This window comes from Kryptolebias marmoratus, linkage group LG19, assembly GCF_001649575.2.
Source record: "Kryptolebias marmoratus isolate JLee-2015 linkage group LG19, ASM164957v2, whole genome shotgun sequence".
In the NCBI taxonomy this organism is placed as follows: Eukaryota; Metazoa; Chordata; class Actinopteri; order Cyprinodontiformes; family Rivulidae; genus Kryptolebias; species Kryptolebias marmoratus.
In genome coordinates this window covers 4,823,914-4,843,229 of record NC_051448.1, presented here as the reverse complement: position 1 = coordinate 4,843,229, position 19,316 = coordinate 4,823,914, and the positions used below count along the sequence as shown (strand labels likewise).

Sequence of the window (19,316 nt, the reverse complement as noted above, 5' to 3'; positions counted from 1 at the left end):
CCGTGTGCATTTCATGGGAAGAGAAAAACCAAACGAGTAACCAAATCAAAACTAACTTTAGTTCTGTCGGGTTTGAAAAGTAAATTTCATGCAAACCTAAATGAAACGAGTTCACTTCATATGAAACAGAGGGACGACGACAGGCACAAATAATACCCAGAAAGCTGCGGAATTTAAACGAACGACTGAAAGTGAATGAAATTAAATTTCCAAACCCCAGAAAGGTGGAAATATTCTAAATTATTTGTACTTCCTAGTTGACCGTCACAACTGCGGCGTGGAAACTCCAGCTCAGCTGTGGTGGAGAGATGGAAAACAAAAACGTCAGTGTGTTTTAAAATAAATCCTCTCAACAGTCTGAGATGGAGAAGAAAGACTTTCTAAAAATAAAAAGAATATAAAGCTTGTAAAGTTTCATCTGGATGAACCACAAAACTCCTGGAATTCAACAAACACCAAATACATGTGGATATTCATCAGCACGGCGGTGGAGGGGCGATGATTTGGGCTCGTTTCGCAGCTCCTCTGGCCATCTGTCCGACAGCTGAAGCCTGGCCTGAACTGGGCACAGCAGCTGATCTACAACAGAACAGCTCAAAAAGAAACAAACCAAATTTAAAAAACAATGAACTAAAGCAACGCTCTAAAACAGAGTGGGCCAAAACTCTTCCTAACCAATGCGAGGGACCGATGAAGGCTGGAGGATCATGGGGCGGACTTAGTGTTTCACTCACAGCTTTTCCATTTTGGATTAAATTTAGTTAAATAAATAACAACACGGACCAATCTGTTGTGTGTTTTTGTGCACTTGACGTCAGACTGGAATAATTTTAGAACCTGGTAAACCTAATTCTTTGTCCTTTTGTGTTAAAGAAGATTTTTTTTTTCTTCGTCTCATGACTGCGTTTAACCTCATTTATTAATACCGTGCTCCACTCTTCTCTGGACCAAAGCTCATTTAAAATGGACCGAGGCAAAGAGGATAACTGTTCTAAAGTCAGACGGGTCAAAACCACAGAGGAGAGGGACCATCCAGCCTGATATCATCTGCCTCTCTGATGTTATGGGGGTTGCATTAGTGCCTCTGGCATGGGCAGCTTACACATCTGGAAAGGGTTTTAGAACAACATATGAGCCCATTCAGACAACATCTTTTTCAGAGGAGGCTTTGCATATTTCAGCAAGACGATGTTAAACCTCAGACTGCCTCCTTTAGAGTCCAGGAGCTAAACTGACATGCCTGCAGTCCAGACCGCTCATTAACTGAAAACATCTGATCCATCATGAAAGAAATAATAAGTAAAAACTGTAGAGCAGCAAGAATCCTCCATCACAGCAGAACGGGACAACTTTCCCTCCAAAACCTCCAGCAGCTGCTTTCCTCATTGTTGTTAAAAGAGGAGGGAAAATTCAAAACAACCATTTTCTCCAAAACAATTGTAAATTTGTTAGTTTAAACATTTCATATGTTTACTATGTCCTATTGTGAATAAAATATGGGCTTATATTTGCAAATCATCGCATTCCTTTTTACATTTTACACAATGTCCAGTTGTTTCAGGGTTGGGGTTGTGTAGCGTAGTCCTGACCTGAAGAGTTTTCTGCCGTGTGGTTCCTTTTTTATAGGTTTATTAGACATTGTTTTACGTTCTGTTCCTGTTCTTTTTGTGTCCGACGCTTTTAGATGCTGGTGCTGATGTGTGACATCACAAGCCCCAGTTTTTAGGATCCTGCTTTGGTTGTTTAGTATTTCCTAGTATTAAAAGAGGATTCAAAGCCATAAAATCAAATGTATTCAATGTACTCCTCTTTTAACTGTTTATTAGTGTAAAACAGCATTTAACACACGTTAGAGCGTCCCTGACTTGTTTTTTTTGCCACAAGAACAGTTAAAGTATCACATTTTGTTTACACCTCATAGGAAAATCAGCACCTACTGTAAAACTTGTGTTTCAGGTGGAAATAATGTTGTTTACAGTCCAACCTGTTGTCTCTTACAGAGTCTGTTAGATATCTGTTCCAACATAAAGTTATTTCTTCTCCCTCCTTTGCATAGAAGAGTAGCACATTCATCTCCGGTGACATGTTTCTGGGCCTCCAAATTTGCAAAGCAAACTTTTTTTGCCATAGCTATCTATGCAAAGGTTAGGGAAGATCTTTAACTGGCCGAGAAGATTCAGTTACTTCTGCTTCCTGCAGCCGACTGCTGCTGCATTTCAGCCACAGGAAGGTGAGGAACAAAACACCTCTTGCTGACAGCTGATCGACTTTAACAAATAAACAGGTTCTGAATAAAAGCTTCATGATTTCAGGATCGTTCATCCAGACTGAGGCTTGTTGTCATGAACATGATTCGGCACAGCTGGACGTTTCAGCTTTTGCTGGAGGGCTTTTTGTGGATTTTTCTGACTTGTAAGTACCTAAACTACTCGAGTAACCCAGCTGATCTGGAAGCTGTGCGTCCTCACTCATATTTTATGGTTTCATCCTCTCCAGGCTTGGTGGCGGCTCAACCAAACGACTCAGGTCACCGGCTTTTACCAACTCTTTTAAAACAATTTATGCAGAAAAAGCTAAAATGTGCGAATCAGTTAACGTACTATCATGACATTCTTAAACTCTTAAATGTGAAATGTTTTCTTTTTTTTTTTTTGTTAAAATCCTCAGCAGCTAAAAGAAAAGATGATCTGAAAGAATGTTTAAAGGAAGGAAATACTGTTCGGATTGTTGCTGATAACTTCTACGGCATCATTAATGCATCGAAACATCCGAATGCGACTGGAGGTGAGTCAATTAAATATTTTTACGATTCAAAAGTAATGTGAGCAATAAGGAGAGTGTGTTTTTAAATCACTGCTTCCTTTTTATCTACAAATACATACAGATGTGAGTCTGTGAGTATCTCTGCTACATGTTATTTTAGACTGTTTCCATTTTCTGAATTACATTGTTTTTGAGGGTTTTTTTAAAGTTGAAAAATAGATTTTAAACTAAACAAAAAAAGAATGTGTTTTATAGCATTTATTTGGAATTCACATATAAATGCATTCATGCATTTTAAAGGTGGATGATGATGTTTTTGCAGTGATGTGTGTGTGTGTGTGGATGGTACCAAAATATCTCCTAAAACTCTAATGAAGCTGCAGAAAGCAATCACAGATGTTCGTCCACAACTGATTGGAATCAGCTTGATGAAATCACTGCCATCCGTCCTTAAAACGGAAACACAAAAATGTCTGTAACTCAGGGGATTTTGCAGCCGCTGGCCTAAAGTTTATTTTAAACAGTTTTATTGAGGAAACAACTATGGAAATTAAGACATCCACAATGCAGATTCATCCTCATTTTTCTAATCTGAACACAGGGAAAAATAAAAACAATACAGAAATAAATTAAGATAACATCATCCACCCATCTCCCTTCCCCTGGGACTTATATCTTATCATTTCAAGGCTCGTATTAAGTCAACTTCAAGTTGAGTTGTCAATATATAGTAGACGAGGTTGCCAAGTTTTATCGAATCGTTTCAGTTTGTTTGCTAGTGAGAAGCGTATTCTTTCCAAGTGAGACAGTTTTATCATTTCCTCCAGCAAAAGTTTGGTGTGGTAGTAGCTGAGAGAGTCAAGGTTTGACCAAAATGGCTCCAGCTCCATCATTTCTCAACATGAGGTGATCTCAGGTTAAATGAACGTCATGAAAGGCGGCAGGCAATATGCATTCCTTCAGGCTTTTATTTCCAGTCTTTTCTCTCGAACGGACTGCTGTTTGCACCCGATTTGGTCAAAATGACAGCAAATAATTCCAGCTGCTGACCAAATACAAATAAAACAAACACACACACGCCTTGGTCCAGACATTAATGTACAATATGCTGCCTACTGACTGGAAGAGAGACGGGGGAATTGTACCAAATAATGTTAACGCACAGATTTAACTTAAATTTAAAAGAAAATCTCAGCCATGAAACTAGTTTTTAATTAATGCCTAATTGCTGTTGTCTGCATGATTGTTTTCTTTTTTATTATTATTATTATTGTTGCTCTGCTGACATGTATAAATCAGTATATCTCTGAAAACATTCTTTTTGTTTAGATGGTTGCATAATATTTCTACAGAAGGACCAGGAAAAACACAGTAAGTTCAGCCTTCTTGTTTTATTTTTTTATTTATTTTTTATAAAACTTAGATCTGAATTTTAGCTAACCGAAAAATGCATTTCTGTTTTTATTTATCAGAAAAGCTTTGGAAAATATGGCCACAAGTGGAACAGAATGGGACTTCTCTCAGACTTTACATCTCAAAAAGTCTTTCCTGTATGAACGTGACCGTGCACGCTCTGGCTGGAAACAAATCCAAACCATTTCCAGGTGATTTTACAGAAATACAGTTAAATCCACTTTTTAAAGCACATGAAAATACTTGTTTTTATTGCACAAAAAGGTCCAAATGACTTATTGTTCTTATATGTTATAACTTATGGTCCAGTTTAGTGTTAAAACGCCAAATGTTAAAATGAAAAACCTCTAATAAAGCTACATTTGAATGTAGAAAAAATGTAAAAAATGAAAACTCAGTCAGTTCATCATCTCAGGTTTCTACTTCCTCTTCATTGCATGGATCTTTGTTGGATTATATTTGGTTTTCTTTGACGTTAATCACTGACAGATGAAACATTTATCGAGAGTGGACCCGTGAACACGAAGGACAGATGTTGCAAGAAAGCGAAATATGATGAAAAGTCCTGCAAAACCTCAGGTACGTTTTTCATGGGCTTTTCGAGCTCAATGATCCTTTTTGACTTGTGTTGTAGTACACGAGGAAGCTACGGTGCTACATGTTGTAGTACACGTGCCAAGTTAGGTACTCTGTCTGTAAAAAGTACTTTCTGGATTGGTCTTAAAGAAATGATCAGCTTTATTGTTCACAGAGGACCTGGAAATACCCTCTGTCCGTCCGGTTCATCTTGTGAGCTGGATAACTTGAACAATAAACGGCGTACCGACCTCCATTTTGGTGTGAGGATGCGACCCGACCTCATCCTAGGCCCAAACAAACATTAATGTGTTCACCTTTTTGGATGTAACTGTTTACATGCATCAGGGTTGCCAGATATATGATGATTACTGCTTTTATAAGATAGTTTTAGGGCCAAGTCCTCCTCCTCGTCATGTTCACCAACCTCCCCCCTCTGAGAAAGAACACCTCCCTCAGCACGTATGACAGGTTTGGGTCGAAAGGCAACAATTTTAAAGCAGAGGTACGATAGTTCGCTATTCCCTGTCTGGCAACCCTGCCTGGCGTGGAAACTACAGCGGATTCAACAAGTTTGTTTTTTTCCCCCTTGTTGATTCGCCACAACAAGCACTGAGAGAACAGGAACGTTTCCAGAGATCGTTCTCGTGGAAACGACGTCTATAAGAGGGTGTTTGTGAACAGAGCTTTATTGATAAGACATGAGAACACCACCGATGTCATCATTTAGACCAGGGTTGTCCAACCCTGGTCCTCAGGGCCACCATCCTGAAGGTTTTACTTGTTCCTCTGCTCCAACACCTGGTTTGAATCAATGGGTGATTAACAGGCTTCTGCAGAACAAGAAGAGGTGATTTAACCACTGAATCAGGTGTGTTGGAGCAGGGAAAGAAGGAAAACCTGCAGGATGGCGGCCCTCAAGGACCAGGGTTGGAGACCCCTGATTTAGACAGAGAGGCCTGACATCCACCTATGAACAGACGTTCTTTACATCACAGTTATGGCTGCGTTCACACAGCGACCTCCATCAGACTCCAGCGTGAACAGTTCCCTGAAGTGACCCGCAGGCGCAGAAGACATGATGCCACACTATATGGACGCTGCGAGTGTTAGCGTGTTGATGCTGAAGCTGTAAAAGATGAGAGAAGAAAAAGAGCTCAAATGTTATGACCTGTGCAGAGGCACGAGTGGATGAAGAGCGGAGGGACTTTGACGTCAGGGACCTCCGTGAACGTTCACACTGCGCTTTGAGAAACACCGGATGTGTATCCGATTCTGATTCATCACGTTCACACTGCCATGAAGAAATCTGATATGTGTCACACAGAGGCAAAAACAAATCTGAATCGGGTCGTATTTACCTGCAGAGTGAACCGAGCCTGTTTCCTCCCGATGAGAACACCTCAGAACACTTATCAGTAAATCCTATTTTCCCTTGAGACAATCTGTCACACCTGTGTATTTATTTTCAGGATTGTAGCAAAAATTTAAAGAGAATTATAGAATATAATGAACTTCCCAAAGTAAGAAGTAATACACGTTATTTTGTATTTGAGATGTTAAAAAAATCTTTTCTTGTGTTTTAAACTACAGACTATAATAACAAGTACATTATAAATCTGACAAACGGATTAAATGGATCAGATGTCGAATGTATCAACTGTAACAACCCGATAAAAGAGGCGGATGAGGAGCTGCCGCTGCCAGATATAAAAATTCCTCTAATCTCTGAAGGAAGTGAAGAAGTTGATGCATCCGGAGCTGCGTAAGACTCGGCTTATTTTATTTTACCATTATTGTTTTTCTGCGGTTAGCTGAAGCAGATTTGTAGCTTCTGTATTCCAGTTATACAACAGTTTAGACGATGTTGGTCTGGTTTATAGACCTTCCTGAGCTTCACCTACACTAACGTTAGAAGGCTCACATTGAGACGTTTTTATACCTTAGTGTCAAAATACTGCGGCTGTTACCGCTGCGGGCCTCGGCTGTGATGTCGGCTTAAAGCTGGAGGACTTCGACAGGAATCAGGATTTCTGGAAAGCTTCTAGTTTAGGAATCACCGAAACTCCAAACTTAGGGAACATTTCAAGTCTTTAAAGGGTTAATGATGAGCTAGAAGCCAAACATTTTCTGTTAAGATGCAGCGCAGAAAATCTTTGTTATAGAAGCAGAACATCAGCTGAATGCTAAAAGAAGCAGAACATCAGCTGAATGCTAAAAGAGGCAGAACATCAGCTGAGAGCTAAAAGAAGCAGAACTCTAGCTGAAGGCTAAAACCAGAAGAACATCAGCTGAATGCTAAAAGAGGCAGAACATCAGCTGAATGCTAAAAGAGGCAGAACATCAGCTGAGAGCTAAAAGAAGCAGAACTCTAGCTGAAGGCTAAAAGCAGAAGAACATCAGCTGAAGGCTAAAAGAAGCAGAACACTAGCTAAAGGTTAAAAGAAGCAGAACATCAGCTGAATGCTAAAAGAGGCAGAACATCAGCTGAGGGCTAAAAGAAGCAGAACACTAGCTGAACGCTAAAAGAAGCACAACATCAGCTGAAGGCTAAAAGAAGCAGAACATCAGCTGAAGGCTAAAAGAAGCAGAACTCTAGCTGAAGGCTAAAACCAGAAGAACATCAGCTGAATGCTAAAAGAGGCAGAACATCAGCTGAATGCTAAAAGAGGCAGAACATCAGCTGAGAGCTAAAAGAAGCAGAACTCTAGCTGAAGGCTAAAAGCAGAAGAACATCAGCTGAAGGCTAAAAGAAGCAGAACACTAGCTGAACGCTAAAAGAAGCACAACATCAGCTGAAGGCTAAAAGAAGCAGAACATCAGCTGAGAGCTAAAAGAAGCAGAACTCTAGCTGAAGGCTAAAACCAGAAGAACATCAGCTGAATGCTAAAAGAGGCAGAACATCAGCTGAATGCTAAAAGAGGCAGAACATCAGCTGAGAGCTAAAAGAAGCAGAACTCTAGCTGAAGGCTAAAAGCAGAAGAACATCAGCTGAAGGCTAAAATAAGCAGAACATCAGCTGAAGGCTAAAAGAAGCAGAACATCAGCTGAAGGCTAAAAGAAGCAGAACACTAGCTGAACGCTAAAAGAAGCAGAACATCAGCTGAAGGCTAAAAGCAGAAGAACACTAGCTGAAGGCTAAAAGAAACAGAACACTAGCTGAACGCTAAAAGAAGCAGAACATCAGCTGAAGGCTAAAAGAAGCAGAACACTAGCTGAACGCTAAAAGAAGCAGAACATCAGCTGAAGGCTAAAAGCAGAAGAACACAAGCTGAACGCTAAAAGAAGCAGAACACTAGCTGAACGCTAAAAGAAGCAGAACACTAGCTGAACGCTAAAAGAAGCAGAACATCAGCTGAAGGCTGAAAGAAGCAGAACACAAGCTGAAGGCTAAAAGAAGCAGAACACTAGCTGAGAGCTAAAAGAAGCAGAACACTAGCTGAGAACTAAAAGAAGCAGAACACTAGCTGAGAGCTAAAAGAAGCAGAACACAAGCTGAGAGCTAAAAGAAGCAGAACACAAGCTGAAGGCTAAAAGGAGCAGAACATCAGCTGAAGGCTAAAGGAAACAGAATGCTAGGTAAAAGCTAAGAGCAGCAAAAGGTTTGTTAAAAGCTAAAATGATTCAGAGGCAAGATAAAAGCATAAAAAGAAGCCAAAGGTAGAAAAACTTTAGCTGAAAGATTTCCTTACTCCTGCTCTGGTTCTGTTTTCCTCACAGAGAACTCATGACTGAAATGGGAAACTTGGTGTCCAGCATGAACGGAACCTCGGCCTCCTTATCTTTGGGGAAAGGAGTCGAGGGCTTGTTGGTGAGACAACCGGACACCGAGGACCTGAACCCAATGTCTTTCGCTTACAGGACTCCACAGGACAAGTTAAACGTGGGTGCATTGCTTTAACTTCTGCTGTTAGCTGTTTTCTCCCTTCAGCAGATGCTTTCAGAGCATTTCCAATGAGTGATTCTCCTTATTTGACTTGTGACGACGCAGCTGATGTGTTTATGAGCCGCTTTTTCACCGAGGACGAGTCACGCTCATCTGAAACTAAAACACGTTTCTTTTCCTGCAGATTATAGAAGACACGGCATCTCTTGATAAATTCTCCAGATCTGTGTCGGTGTCAAAAGAAGCTTTTCAGAAAGCAGTCGGTCCAAACAACACTGGACCGTTTGTAGCCGTGCTCCGGTTTTTAAATATGACTCAGGTAAGGCTCGAAAAACAGCTGGGAGTCAGTCATTTTACTTTAAATGGCGTATATATATATTCATTTATACCATTTCCTACCCCCTCCAGGATGAGAACAACAGCACTGTTTTAGGTAACGAGGTTCTAGCAGTTGACATGGGAGCTGAAATCAAGAATCTTACTGACTCAATAAACGTCACTTTCAAAGAAATAAGTTATGTGAGTAAAAAAATAATCTTTTTTTAGTAGTTTTTCAATGATCATTCACTGTTAAAGAGTGTTTAACCAGTGCAGCTCTGTTTTTATTCACAGAAAGGGAACGTTCCTCGCTGTCAGTCGTGGAATGGTGAAGGTGAATGGTGAAATTTCCACTGTTTACATGTTTACATGTTTAGATGTTTATCTTATTATATGATGCAGCTGAAACTACCAATGTGGGTGACGGCTTGGAGTTTGGTAATGTGTCACTCTGCCTGGATTTTCTGGGTCACATATTAATCTGGATGATGGATGATGGATGTTAGTGTGAGAATGTGGTGCAGGTTTTCTTCTTTTAGATATATATTTGTTTTTAAAATCTGTGCTTAGGAAAAACAGCGACACGTGCTGTGAAACCATCAGTCAGTAGTGACAGTCCAGAGAGACAGCAACTGAACTCCTGATTGTTTGAGATTAAGAGTTGCAGACTAAACCAGCCAATCAAAACGCAGCATGCAGAAGGGTTTATTTACAGTGTATCCTTTCACAAGATAGTAAGTTACTGTAAGTGTTTGGTCCGAGTGTTGTTTTGTTTCTTTCTTTTATTAAAATCAGGATTTGATTCAGGATCTGTGTGTGCTCCCATAAACGAACAAAGGGTTTCACATTTTTATGTTATGTGAATGTGAGCCTGGAGCATACAGATGATTTTCACAACCTTTGACCTTTGACCTTGTTACACAGTTGCAAACTTAGAGCATGGACAAGGTTTTCACCAAGGGGTCAATGGTGACCGTGACCTTTGACCTCTTGACCTTTGACCCAAGACCCTGAAATCAATAGGGATCATCTCCGACACATGAGGTGTCCAGCCGTGCAGTTTGACATTCCTACGTTACACGGTTGCAGAGTTAGAGCATGGACAAGGTTTTCACCAAGGGGTCAATGGTGACCGTGACATTTTACCCCTTGACCTTTGACCCTGAAATCAATAAGGATCATCTACGACACATGAGGTGCCCAAATGCAGTCTGACATTCCTACGTTACACGGTTGTAGAGATAGAACAAAGTTTTTTTTTTTACCAAGGAGTCATCGGTGACCTTGACCTTTGACCTTAAAATCAATAGGGATCATCCTTGATTCCAGAGGTGTCCATTTGTGCAGTTTGATGATTCTATGTTAAAGGTTTATCAATTTATAGCTCGGACAAGACACTGTCCACAGAGAAATGGACAGATGGACATAATACGTCCCTTCTTAGGACATCAGTTCGAAGCTCTTTCTGTTTTCACCACTGCTGCCGGGGTTTTCTCGTTTCCTTCACTTCCTGTAACGTTTGTTCGTTCTGGCCTTACAGGCAGGAAACCAAACTGGACCAAAGACGGATGTGAAACCTTTGAAAGCGGAGACGGAATTATCTGCCAGTGTTCGCATCTGACATTCTTCGCCATCTTGTTGGTGAGATTGATTTGAATATTTGGTTCTGAACGAAGTTCCACGACTTGTATCGACGCTCCCACCGGAAACCCTCCAGCCTGCAAAATATGTAGCAAATTTCTAATACCTGTTTTTCTTTTCTGCTTTTTCAGACTCCCATTAATGAAACGATTTCTAGTGCGGACCTGAAGAACCTGACTATCCTCACTCAGGTCGGGTGTGGCTTGTCCATGTTCTTCCTCGGCGTAGTCCTCTTCATGCACTTTCTTTTAAGGTAGCAAAAACTAGAAGTACAAACTGTTTTTATTTATACTTATCTTAATAGAGTTAATGCAACAAATCAGTACATAAAAAGATGTACAAACTTTAAATGAAACGTGGTTTGTTGTTAAACTGAAAGATGCAACTTTACCATAAAAAGGCTTTTCTATAGAAGGCTTTGCTTATTTTAGCAACACATCGCCAAATGCTTTTTAGCATGCAGCTAAAATAGTTTGTCTTGTGTGTTTGAGTCTACAATGAAAGCTAAAAGAAGCAGAACACTAGCTGAGAGCTAAAAGAAGCAGAACACTAGCTGAGAGCTAAAACAAGCAGAACACTAGCTGAGAGCTAAAACAAGCAGAACACTAGCTGAGAGCTAAAAGAAGCAGAACACAAGCTGAAAGTTGACCAGTAGAGCTTTAATCAAACATGTTAAAATCAGTCAACCAGTCATAGGTTTTGCCATAATAATGATTATAAATCTTCAACATACCAGAGTTCTTAAACATTTAACGAAACGTCTACAGAATGTTGTTTAAAACTCCTCAGATCTTCATCAATCAGTTAAAAGTTTTTTGCTGCAGCACATTTTAAAAACAACCAACGCACTGATGTATAAAATAGAAAAGACAACGTCAGAAACATATATGGTACAAAGAAAAACCTCTTGGTTCTGCGAATGCTGGGACAGTTTATGGAAATAAGTTCACTTTTCGAACCTGTAAAGCGCTGCGGCGAGGTCCCGTACTTTTTATTTACAGTAGGGAAATCAGGAGGAAGAGTGGCCTCGTTGTTGGACGGCTGTGGAAAACTCCCGTTTGGTCTCAAGTAGGACTTCATGCAAACTGCCCTCTTTTATTGGCTTGTTTGGTTTCAGGAATATTTACTGTCAATAAAAAAAAAAAACTCTAAGCTGTTAAAAAATGAAGGGACTTTAGTGCAAGTAAGTGATACATAAAAATATAGTGTTTCTGTTACTCAAGCTTTGAAATAAAGTCAGTTCACAGTCATTAAAAGATGGCTGCCATCAGTATTCTTTGGTTATTACCTTTGTTTTTTCATCCAAATCCTTTCTTGTCTAACAATAAAACATCAAAAATATTAAATTAAACTGCAGTGAGTGCTGAAATTTACTGAAGAAGATGAAACTCTGCCATTAAAGCTTAAAGAAACAGAACCATAGATAAAAACTCAAAGTAGCATTTCAAAGAGAACAATGTTTTTTTGAAGGAACAGAAAAGATCTCAGTGTGTTTTTATGGGGGAAAATGTTTAAAAACCAAACTGAACAAGCCAGACGTTTCGATGCATGAATGGCTAAAATAGGATTAATAACAACCAGAAGCGCTCGGAGAGCAAACTTCCATCAAACCAGATTAAAAAGCTGTGTGATCCGGATCATAATCTGGATCAGAACCAGAATTTAATCCACCTGAATATTTAGACCTGATCTTTGCACAACCTCTGTGGAGGGAACAAAGGGGGTCACATGTAGGAGCAGAGACAAGTTTTTAACAAACGGCTTACCTGGGACCTTGACCTTTGACCCCATGAAGCTTGAACTCTTTGACCCGGGGAGCCGGGGAGTTTCAATTTCCTGCGTTACGTGGTTGCATAGTTAGAGCACCAGGTCATCTGTGACTACGACCTTTGACCCCCGTCACCTTGAAATCAGCAGTGATCACCCTTGACCCATGAGGTGTCCAGCTGTGCAGTTTAACGTTCCTGTTATACAGCTGCAGAGTTGACCTTTGACTGGATCGCCACCAAAATCTAATCCTGAAAATGTCACAACATTTAGAGTAATCTTGTGTACAGACAGGCAGACCTCCTCGGTGGAGGTAAAAACAAACAGTTAGTTCTCTTTTGAGGTTTCTCCTGAAATAATGTAGCTTTAGCTTGAGCGTAAATTTGACCCTCAGGGGTAATCTGAAACGCCGAAACTGTGAATCTGACGTGGTTTCCTTCTGAACTGACAGGAAGAGGAAACCCAGTCAAACCACCGTCATCCTCATCCACCTGGTGCTGGCCTTGTTCCTGCTCAACTTCGCCTTCCTGATCAACAACCAGGTGGCAAAGATGAAAAGCTTTGTGGGCTGTCAGGTGATGGCAGTCTTCATGCACTACTTCCTGCTGGCCACTTTCAGCTGGTTTGCTGCGCAGGCCTTCCACATCTGTCTGCATCTGTACAAGGGGGGCCAGGTTGGAATGCGACGCTACATCCTCACAGTCTCTGCTACCGCCTGGAGTGAGTATGTCACCGTTTTCCTTTTCAAAGACAAGATTTGGTGATTAATTGTTTGCTTTTTTTCCCAGTTTTGCCAGCTGTAGTTGCAGTTGTTCTCGCCATTTTAGGAAAATATGGTGAACAGACCATCTATGCTGATAATCCCAAAGACAACGTAAACATGTGAGACTGAAAACAAGCATACCGGTATGTTTTGTTTTGAAAATTCTGCAAAGTTTGATTGATGTCCCCGTCTCAAGGTGCTGGATAAATGACAATAAAGTCCACTACATCGTCAACATTGGCTACTACGCGCTGGTCTTCCTCTTCACCTTCTCCACGGCCATCATCACGCTGTCTTGGCTCTTTTGCCTCACGAGGACCCAAAAGGTCGACACGGAGGAGAGCAAGAACGGCAAAAGCATCGTGACCATCCTGGGCCTGTGCTGCCAGCTGGGGATCTCGTGGGGCTTCGCTTTTTTCGCCTACGGTGACTTCCGCGTCCCCGCCACCTACATCTTCACCATCCTCAACTCCTTCCAAGGTATTAAAGTGTAACCAGACTGCACATAATCCAGCTGATACAATTCGATAAGATAGAGGAAATGATTGCATTTTTGTTTTTACATTTTGCACAACAGCCCAACCTTTTTGGATTTGGGATTGTATTTAGAAATAAATATGAATTACTGCTGCGTGTAGAAACCATAGACACGTATAAACTTAACCGATGGACCGTTACACGTTTAAAATATGTTTACAAACTCGCTGCTAGCTTTTGAAAGACAGCACAGGAAGTCAGTGATCTTAACTTTTATGCTACATTTCATCAGATTATGTTTTTGCTACGTTAGTTAGAAAAACCCTTAATTATGTCTGTTGAATAACTTCTCTTTAGTTCACATCATTTGGATTATTGTGAATTTAGGTTCTGAAAAGTAAAAAAACAATCTTTGAATTTAGTAACCAGATAAAAGTGATGAGCTCTCCGTCTTTCTGTCAGGTTTCTTCCTGTTCATCCATTACTACCGCTCGACTCGGCCGGGACAGGAAGCCGCGGGCGGCGGCCCCGGCTCGCAGAGCTCCACCAGTGTCAGCACCCTGAGGTGCGGCCTGGAGACCATCACCAACCCCTACATGAACACACCCCACCCAAAACATCTGTAACACCTGGAACACGGCGCTGAGGAGCTCATGCCTGGAACTGAAACACAAATAATATGTAAAGTTGTGATTTTCTATTTATTTAAAGGTATTTGTCCACTCAAATTTACTGATTTTTATGTAAATACATACGTTTTCATACAGGAAGGATCAGAAACATGAGGATTTTATGTAATTTATTGAACTAATGAAACATTTATAAAAACATTTAAGGGATTAACGTTCAGCTTTTAAACACAAATGACTGTAAATCATGTTAAACCCAACAACCCGCTGTTAGTTTTTTTTTTTTTTAAATATGAATGAATACATAGGAATAAAAATGTCCTGTTTAGGTTCAAACACAATCCGTTTATACAGAACAATGTTTTCTCTGATGAAGTACTTTTACAGTAAGAGCGCCTCTGCTTCTTTTAGAGCTTTCTCCATTTCAGCGGCCTGCTGGGAAACGTTCTCCTTCTCCTGCTTCATGAGTTCTCGGGCCTTCGCCACGTCCTCCATCGTCGTCTGGATTTCCTGAAAGTTCGTAAAAAAAAAACCCCGTCAGGATGAAGCATCAGCGGCACCAAACGGGACGAGCGTAAAGAGCAGAGTCCGACCCACCTTTAGCCGAGCGCGCTGTTGTGACGTAGCCTCGCCGAAAGCTTTTAGTTCCCTCAACAGGTCTGTGGAAACCCCCTGAAATACGAAGAAGGTGATTTAAAGGCTGCTCCTCTGCCATAACAAACTGTCTGTCTTAAATAAACTGTGCTCTCTTACGCAGGTATGGAACAATATAACATCAGCATCTGTCTAACTTTGTTTGTTTTCTAGTTTGCCGTTTGTAAAATCTGGATTTGAAGTTTATGGCGTCTGATTTTAATGTTGAGTGAAGTGAAATAAAAAGAATTAGTACCATAACTTCCTTCCTTTTGTCTTCATTCTGTTGTGCTGCATCTCCTACAGTTTTTCCTAAAACTAAAAAGGAAAAAGGCATGTTTATTTCAACCAGGCAGCGTGATGAAAACATGTGACCTGAAGTTGTTTCTTTAATACCTGGGTCTATTTTGGCTGAAACGAGAAGAACGTGGCAGTCGTGAAGGCTTTTCTTCATCTCCGCATTCTCCTTTTGAAGTTCGCCGATTTGTAGCTCCAGCTCAGCGACTCTTTGCTGTTTTAGAAAAAAAATAAACCATTTCAGAACCCAACAAACAAACAGACGAACGAATGTTTAGCGTTTTCTGTCCTCGCCTGCGCCTCAGAGAGGTTTTTCTGCAGCTCCTCGTTAACGCCCATCAAGTGCTGATTCTGCTCCTTCAGCTCCACCTGCTGCCCGTACCGGGTCGACACCCTGCAGGTAGGTCCGGGAAAGATGGGAGACATAACAGCTGCTGACGGCAACTAGATGTTAAGATTAACAGGCGGGAATGCATATCGCCCGCCAGAGTTTTAAGCTGAAACTGAAGCGATTTTATGGGATGTGTTAGCGCTCAGAGTATATAATGGGAACGACTATCAGCTACTACCACACCAAATTCTAGCTCAGTATCTGGACAAATGACAGAGCTAAAACCATGTTTGCTTTGGCTAACGCCGATTAGCTGTGGTGGCCATCTTTAATCGGATTGACTCCAAACCTTCATCAGTTCTTGATGCACATCCAGTGATTACTTTCTGTAAGTTTCACTAACCCCCCCCTCAGTGGTTCAAGAGATATTTTGCTAACAGACAGATGCAGCTGACTTCAATAAAAGGGGATAAGGATAAGGTTGCTTAGCTGCGGCAGCCATCTTGACTCCAAAAGTGAATAAATTTGTAGACGTACGACCAAAGATTACTTTTGAGAGTTTCACTAAAATATCCTCCTGACAACCAGGAAGAGAAATATTGCCCAATCACAGTCTTTTTTTTAATTTCCCAATTTTTTTAAAGGTAATTAGTCACACCTCTTCACATTTGGTATCACTGAGAAGCCCTAAATGTCCCCTGTAGATAAAAAGAGTTAATTCAAGTTTACAAATGTCCTCCACAGAGGACAGATCTGAACTGCTGGTGGTCAGGAGGACATAACCAGTGATTCAGCCAACATTACAAACAAACAAACAAACAAATGGGCAAACACATTGTTAATCTGGCAGTAAATATGTCACATCCTCTAGGACTTACCCCTTGTGATTTTTAGGAGCAATGTTTTTCCTAAAGGACAAAACAAGAATTAAAAGGCTGTGATTAAAGCCAACAAGTGAATTACTGTATTCTTTACATCTCATCATCTAACAGAAAGGAGACATAAAATAATCCATTTTCTTTATAATTATTATTATTTACCTCGGTATGTTTTCCTTTTGGGCTTTAAGGTTCCCGTCCGGTCTGTGGACAGCGCTGGCTGCTGTAGGTAGTGCTGCCGAGTCCTTGGCTTCATGTTTGTGGAGGTTTTTCTTTGTTTCTGCAGGTAAATGGGGCGCTGCACACATTAAGGTATTTAATGCAGTACAGAACCTTACTCTAACAAAAACACATTTCTTAAAAACCAACAAGAAAGTGAAAAAACAGCGAAATCGACTCACCCCTTGGAATTTTCAAAGACATTTTAATTCCTTCACATACAAAATAACACCAACCAAAATAAAGAAACCTGTATGGAGAGACAATAATAAAATATAATACATATTTTTAGAAAACAAGACAGTTCAGAGGTTACTGCAGTCACCTAATGTAAGGAAATACAAATTAAAGGCTTTTATACCAGTTGAGAAATGATCCGTTTGTAGGTCAAACATTAAAATTAACGTTACGAGTAATATCACCACAGGCAGCGCTCAGAGTAGGTGTTGTGATCGACTCTCAGCTACTACCCCAACAAATTTTAGCTCAATATCTTTAAATTTGTCTGAGCTACACCCATTTTCGTGTTGACCATCCTGAATTAAGTTCGAAGTGAATCAGCTCTGGACAAACATGCAATGATTATTTCTTTAAATGTTTCATTAAAATCCATCCTGTGGTTCGTGAGATATTTTGCTAACAGACAGAGTTGACTTCATTGGCATGAACGCCTCTGTTATTGTTTAAAATCCCTCCCCAAGCATGGTAAAAAATAGGAAATAAATTTAAAAAAGCACATCTTTTAATGGATAACTTACATTTTACAAAGAAAACAACTACCCTCCGGGTCTTTACTGTGTTGTCAGGAACAAAGCTGAGATTATTTTTCAAATTAACATCTATTTTTGCAAATTTTCTTTGTATTTTGTTTCGTTTGATCGTGACTCACACAATTTAGTTTGACACTTTCTCCAAAACACAGATGAGATTGCATATTTTTTAAAATAAACAGCAATTATTTTTAGCTCTGACATGAATAGGTGCAATTTAAAGTCTAAAAGAAGATTACTGACTCAGAAAAGAAAAATATGTGAAAAAAACAACACCTTGAAAATCAATATTTTGCTAGAAAAAAATTCCTGGATTGCATTGCTTCACCTACAGACACATTAAACCTAGGTTTATATGTTATTTTACATGCAAACAGCCCCAAATTTATTAATAAGACAACAGATAGAACCTGAAAATCTATTAACAACCCTTTTCAACACATTCCCAAATGAATTACACATAAAATAAATCACATTTTAGTCATTGTTTACAAGTTGGCCACACCAACCAGAGCAGCTTTACAGGAGAAATATGATTATTTATATATTTACACTAATTTACTTTACATATTAGACAAGTTCATTATGTTCATTACACACTAGACCAACATATATGATTCTGATTTTGATTCTATGTCTCAAAAGTTGGAAAAACTGAGCACCAAAAGACAAAGAGTTCATTTTAACTGAACGCAACACGGTGCAGCGATTTACAACCGGTCGCTTCGGGTTTCACTGGCGACGGTAAGAAAAATACATTTAACACAAATAAAAGGTATCAAAAGGCGCAGTGTTGTGTATTAATACAAAAGGGCCAACTACCTGTAAAGATCCGCTGAGCAGGAGAGTCATCAACAGTCCAAAAACGTGAAACGTACGAACTTTTCAAAACGTCCCGCCCTGTACGATCTGTTCCGGTGTGCCAACGACTTCCGGCTTAAATAATAATATTAAAAAAGATTTATATGTTCTGTCAAAATAATTTTTTTTTCTATTTAAACGATAGAAAAAAACACGAATATGGTTTTTAAACTATTTAAAAAAGGTTTTAATGACCGGAATAAGCAAAAGTTAAAAAAAAAAAACGGCAGAGGCAGTGCTCCAGTGCGCATGCGTGCAGGCGGCTAAATTCAAAACCGAAGCCGTTAGCTTCTGGGTTGGAAATCCGCGCATCGACCTGGTGTCAAACTCATGATATGTCTGATTAAAAACTCGTTTAAGGCAGTAACACATATGCATCATTCATAAAAAGAAGAGGTTTACCTCACCAACACGATAAGGTCTGTATTGCATGTTTTTTTAAAAAGTTGATTTTAGCAATACGCTAACAATGACGCTAACGTCTCTGGTTGTTAGCATTGTGTAAGTAAACATTTACTTTTATTTCTGGAAAAAAGCAAGAAAAAATGTGAACCCACTTTGTTTATGAAGGAGTGTTTGCAAATTTTGTCCCATGAGATCCAAACTTTAGCAAATATACCTAGCATTTACTATTTTTCTTTAAATTAGCCAGCCTGGTAATATAGTTGCTGTTCTCCTTTTTCTTTCTCTTGAAAATATTAGCTCGTTTATTAGACAATTCCTCTCTGGCTGTTTCTTTAACATGTCAGTGAAAATAACTTCAATTTAATGTGCCTTATATTTATTTATGTTTTGCTTCCTATGAGCCAGATGTTCTTATAACTTTAAGTAGCTTCAGCAGTTTTTAAAAAGCTTTTCTTTTGGCTTTTAGCAGCTTCTTTTCGTCCATTTCGACTATTTTCAGAGGGATGATTTGAGTTTAAAATAATGCCACTAAACTCTAACTTACAGGTGCTGGTCATAAAATTAGAATATCATGAAAAAGTAGATTGATTTCAGTAATTCCATTTAAAAAGTGAAACTTGTATATTATATTCATACATTACATACAAACTCATATATTTCAAATGTTTATTTCGTTTAATTTTGATGAT

At 39.7% G+C, this 19,316-nt stretch overlaps 3 protein-coding genes across 4 annotated transcripts in view; 2 read left to right on the top strand and 1 right to left on the bottom strand.

The window, feature by feature from the left end:
* The first annotated feature begins 2,153 nt into the window (after nucleotides 1–2,153).
* On the top strand, nucleotides 2,154–15,127 carry LOC108233404 (adhesion G-protein coupled receptor G2). The gene is made up of 18 exons (XM_017411831.3): nucleotides 2,154–2,230; nucleotides 2,313–2,412; nucleotides 2,497–2,526; nucleotides 2,668–2,784; nucleotides 4,093–4,134; nucleotides 4,236–4,367; nucleotides 4,666–4,755; nucleotides 6,346–6,517; nucleotides 8,473–8,635; nucleotides 8,823–8,957; nucleotides 9,047–9,157; nucleotides 9,251–9,290; nucleotides 10,497–10,597; nucleotides 10,729–10,850; nucleotides 12,816–13,084; nucleotides 13,153–13,246; nucleotides 13,324–13,607; nucleotides 14,067–15,127. Exons 2-18 carry the CDS (start codon nucleotides 2,343–2,345, stop codon nucleotides 14,228–14,230), a joined length of 2,136 nt encoding a protein of 711 aa, XP_017267320.1. The 5' UTR covers nucleotides 2,154–2,230; nucleotides 2,313–2,342; the 3' UTR covers nucleotides 14,231–15,127.
* knstrn (kinetochore localized astrin (SPAG5) binding protein) lies at nucleotides 14,466–18,317 on the bottom strand. 2 transcript variants are annotated; one of them, XM_017411818.3, is made up of 9 exons: nucleotides 18,184–18,317; nucleotides 16,774–16,841; nucleotides 16,535–16,670; nucleotides 16,373–16,402; nucleotides 15,458–15,557; nucleotides 15,263–15,377; nucleotides 15,123–15,184; nucleotides 14,831–14,905; nucleotides 14,466–14,743 (listed from the first exon to the last, which is right to left on the bottom strand). In XM_017411818.3, the coding sequence occupies exons 2-9, from the start codon at nucleotides 16,793–16,795 to the stop codon at nucleotides 14,615–14,617; spliced, it is 669 nt and encodes a 222-aa protein (XP_017267307.1). In that variant the 5' UTR covers nucleotides 16,796–16,841; nucleotides 18,184–18,317; the 3' UTR covers nucleotides 14,466–14,614. The 2 variants fall into 2 exon arrangements, with proteins under 2 accessions (XP_017267307.1, XP_017267308.1); XM_017411819.3 differs by having other exon boundaries at nucleotides 16,535–16,652.
* Nucleotides 18,318–18,510: 193 nt separating this feature from the next.
* The window catches only part of knl1 (kinetochore scaffold 1), a 14,921-nt gene continuing 14,115 nt past the window's right edge, over nucleotides 18,511–19,316 (top strand). Inside the window, exon 1 of the mRNA XM_017411732.3 lies at nucleotides 18,511–18,641. The gene's annotated coding sequence lies outside the window, so the exon portion shown is untranslated. The remainder of the gene's footprint in view (nucleotides 18,642–19,316) is intronic.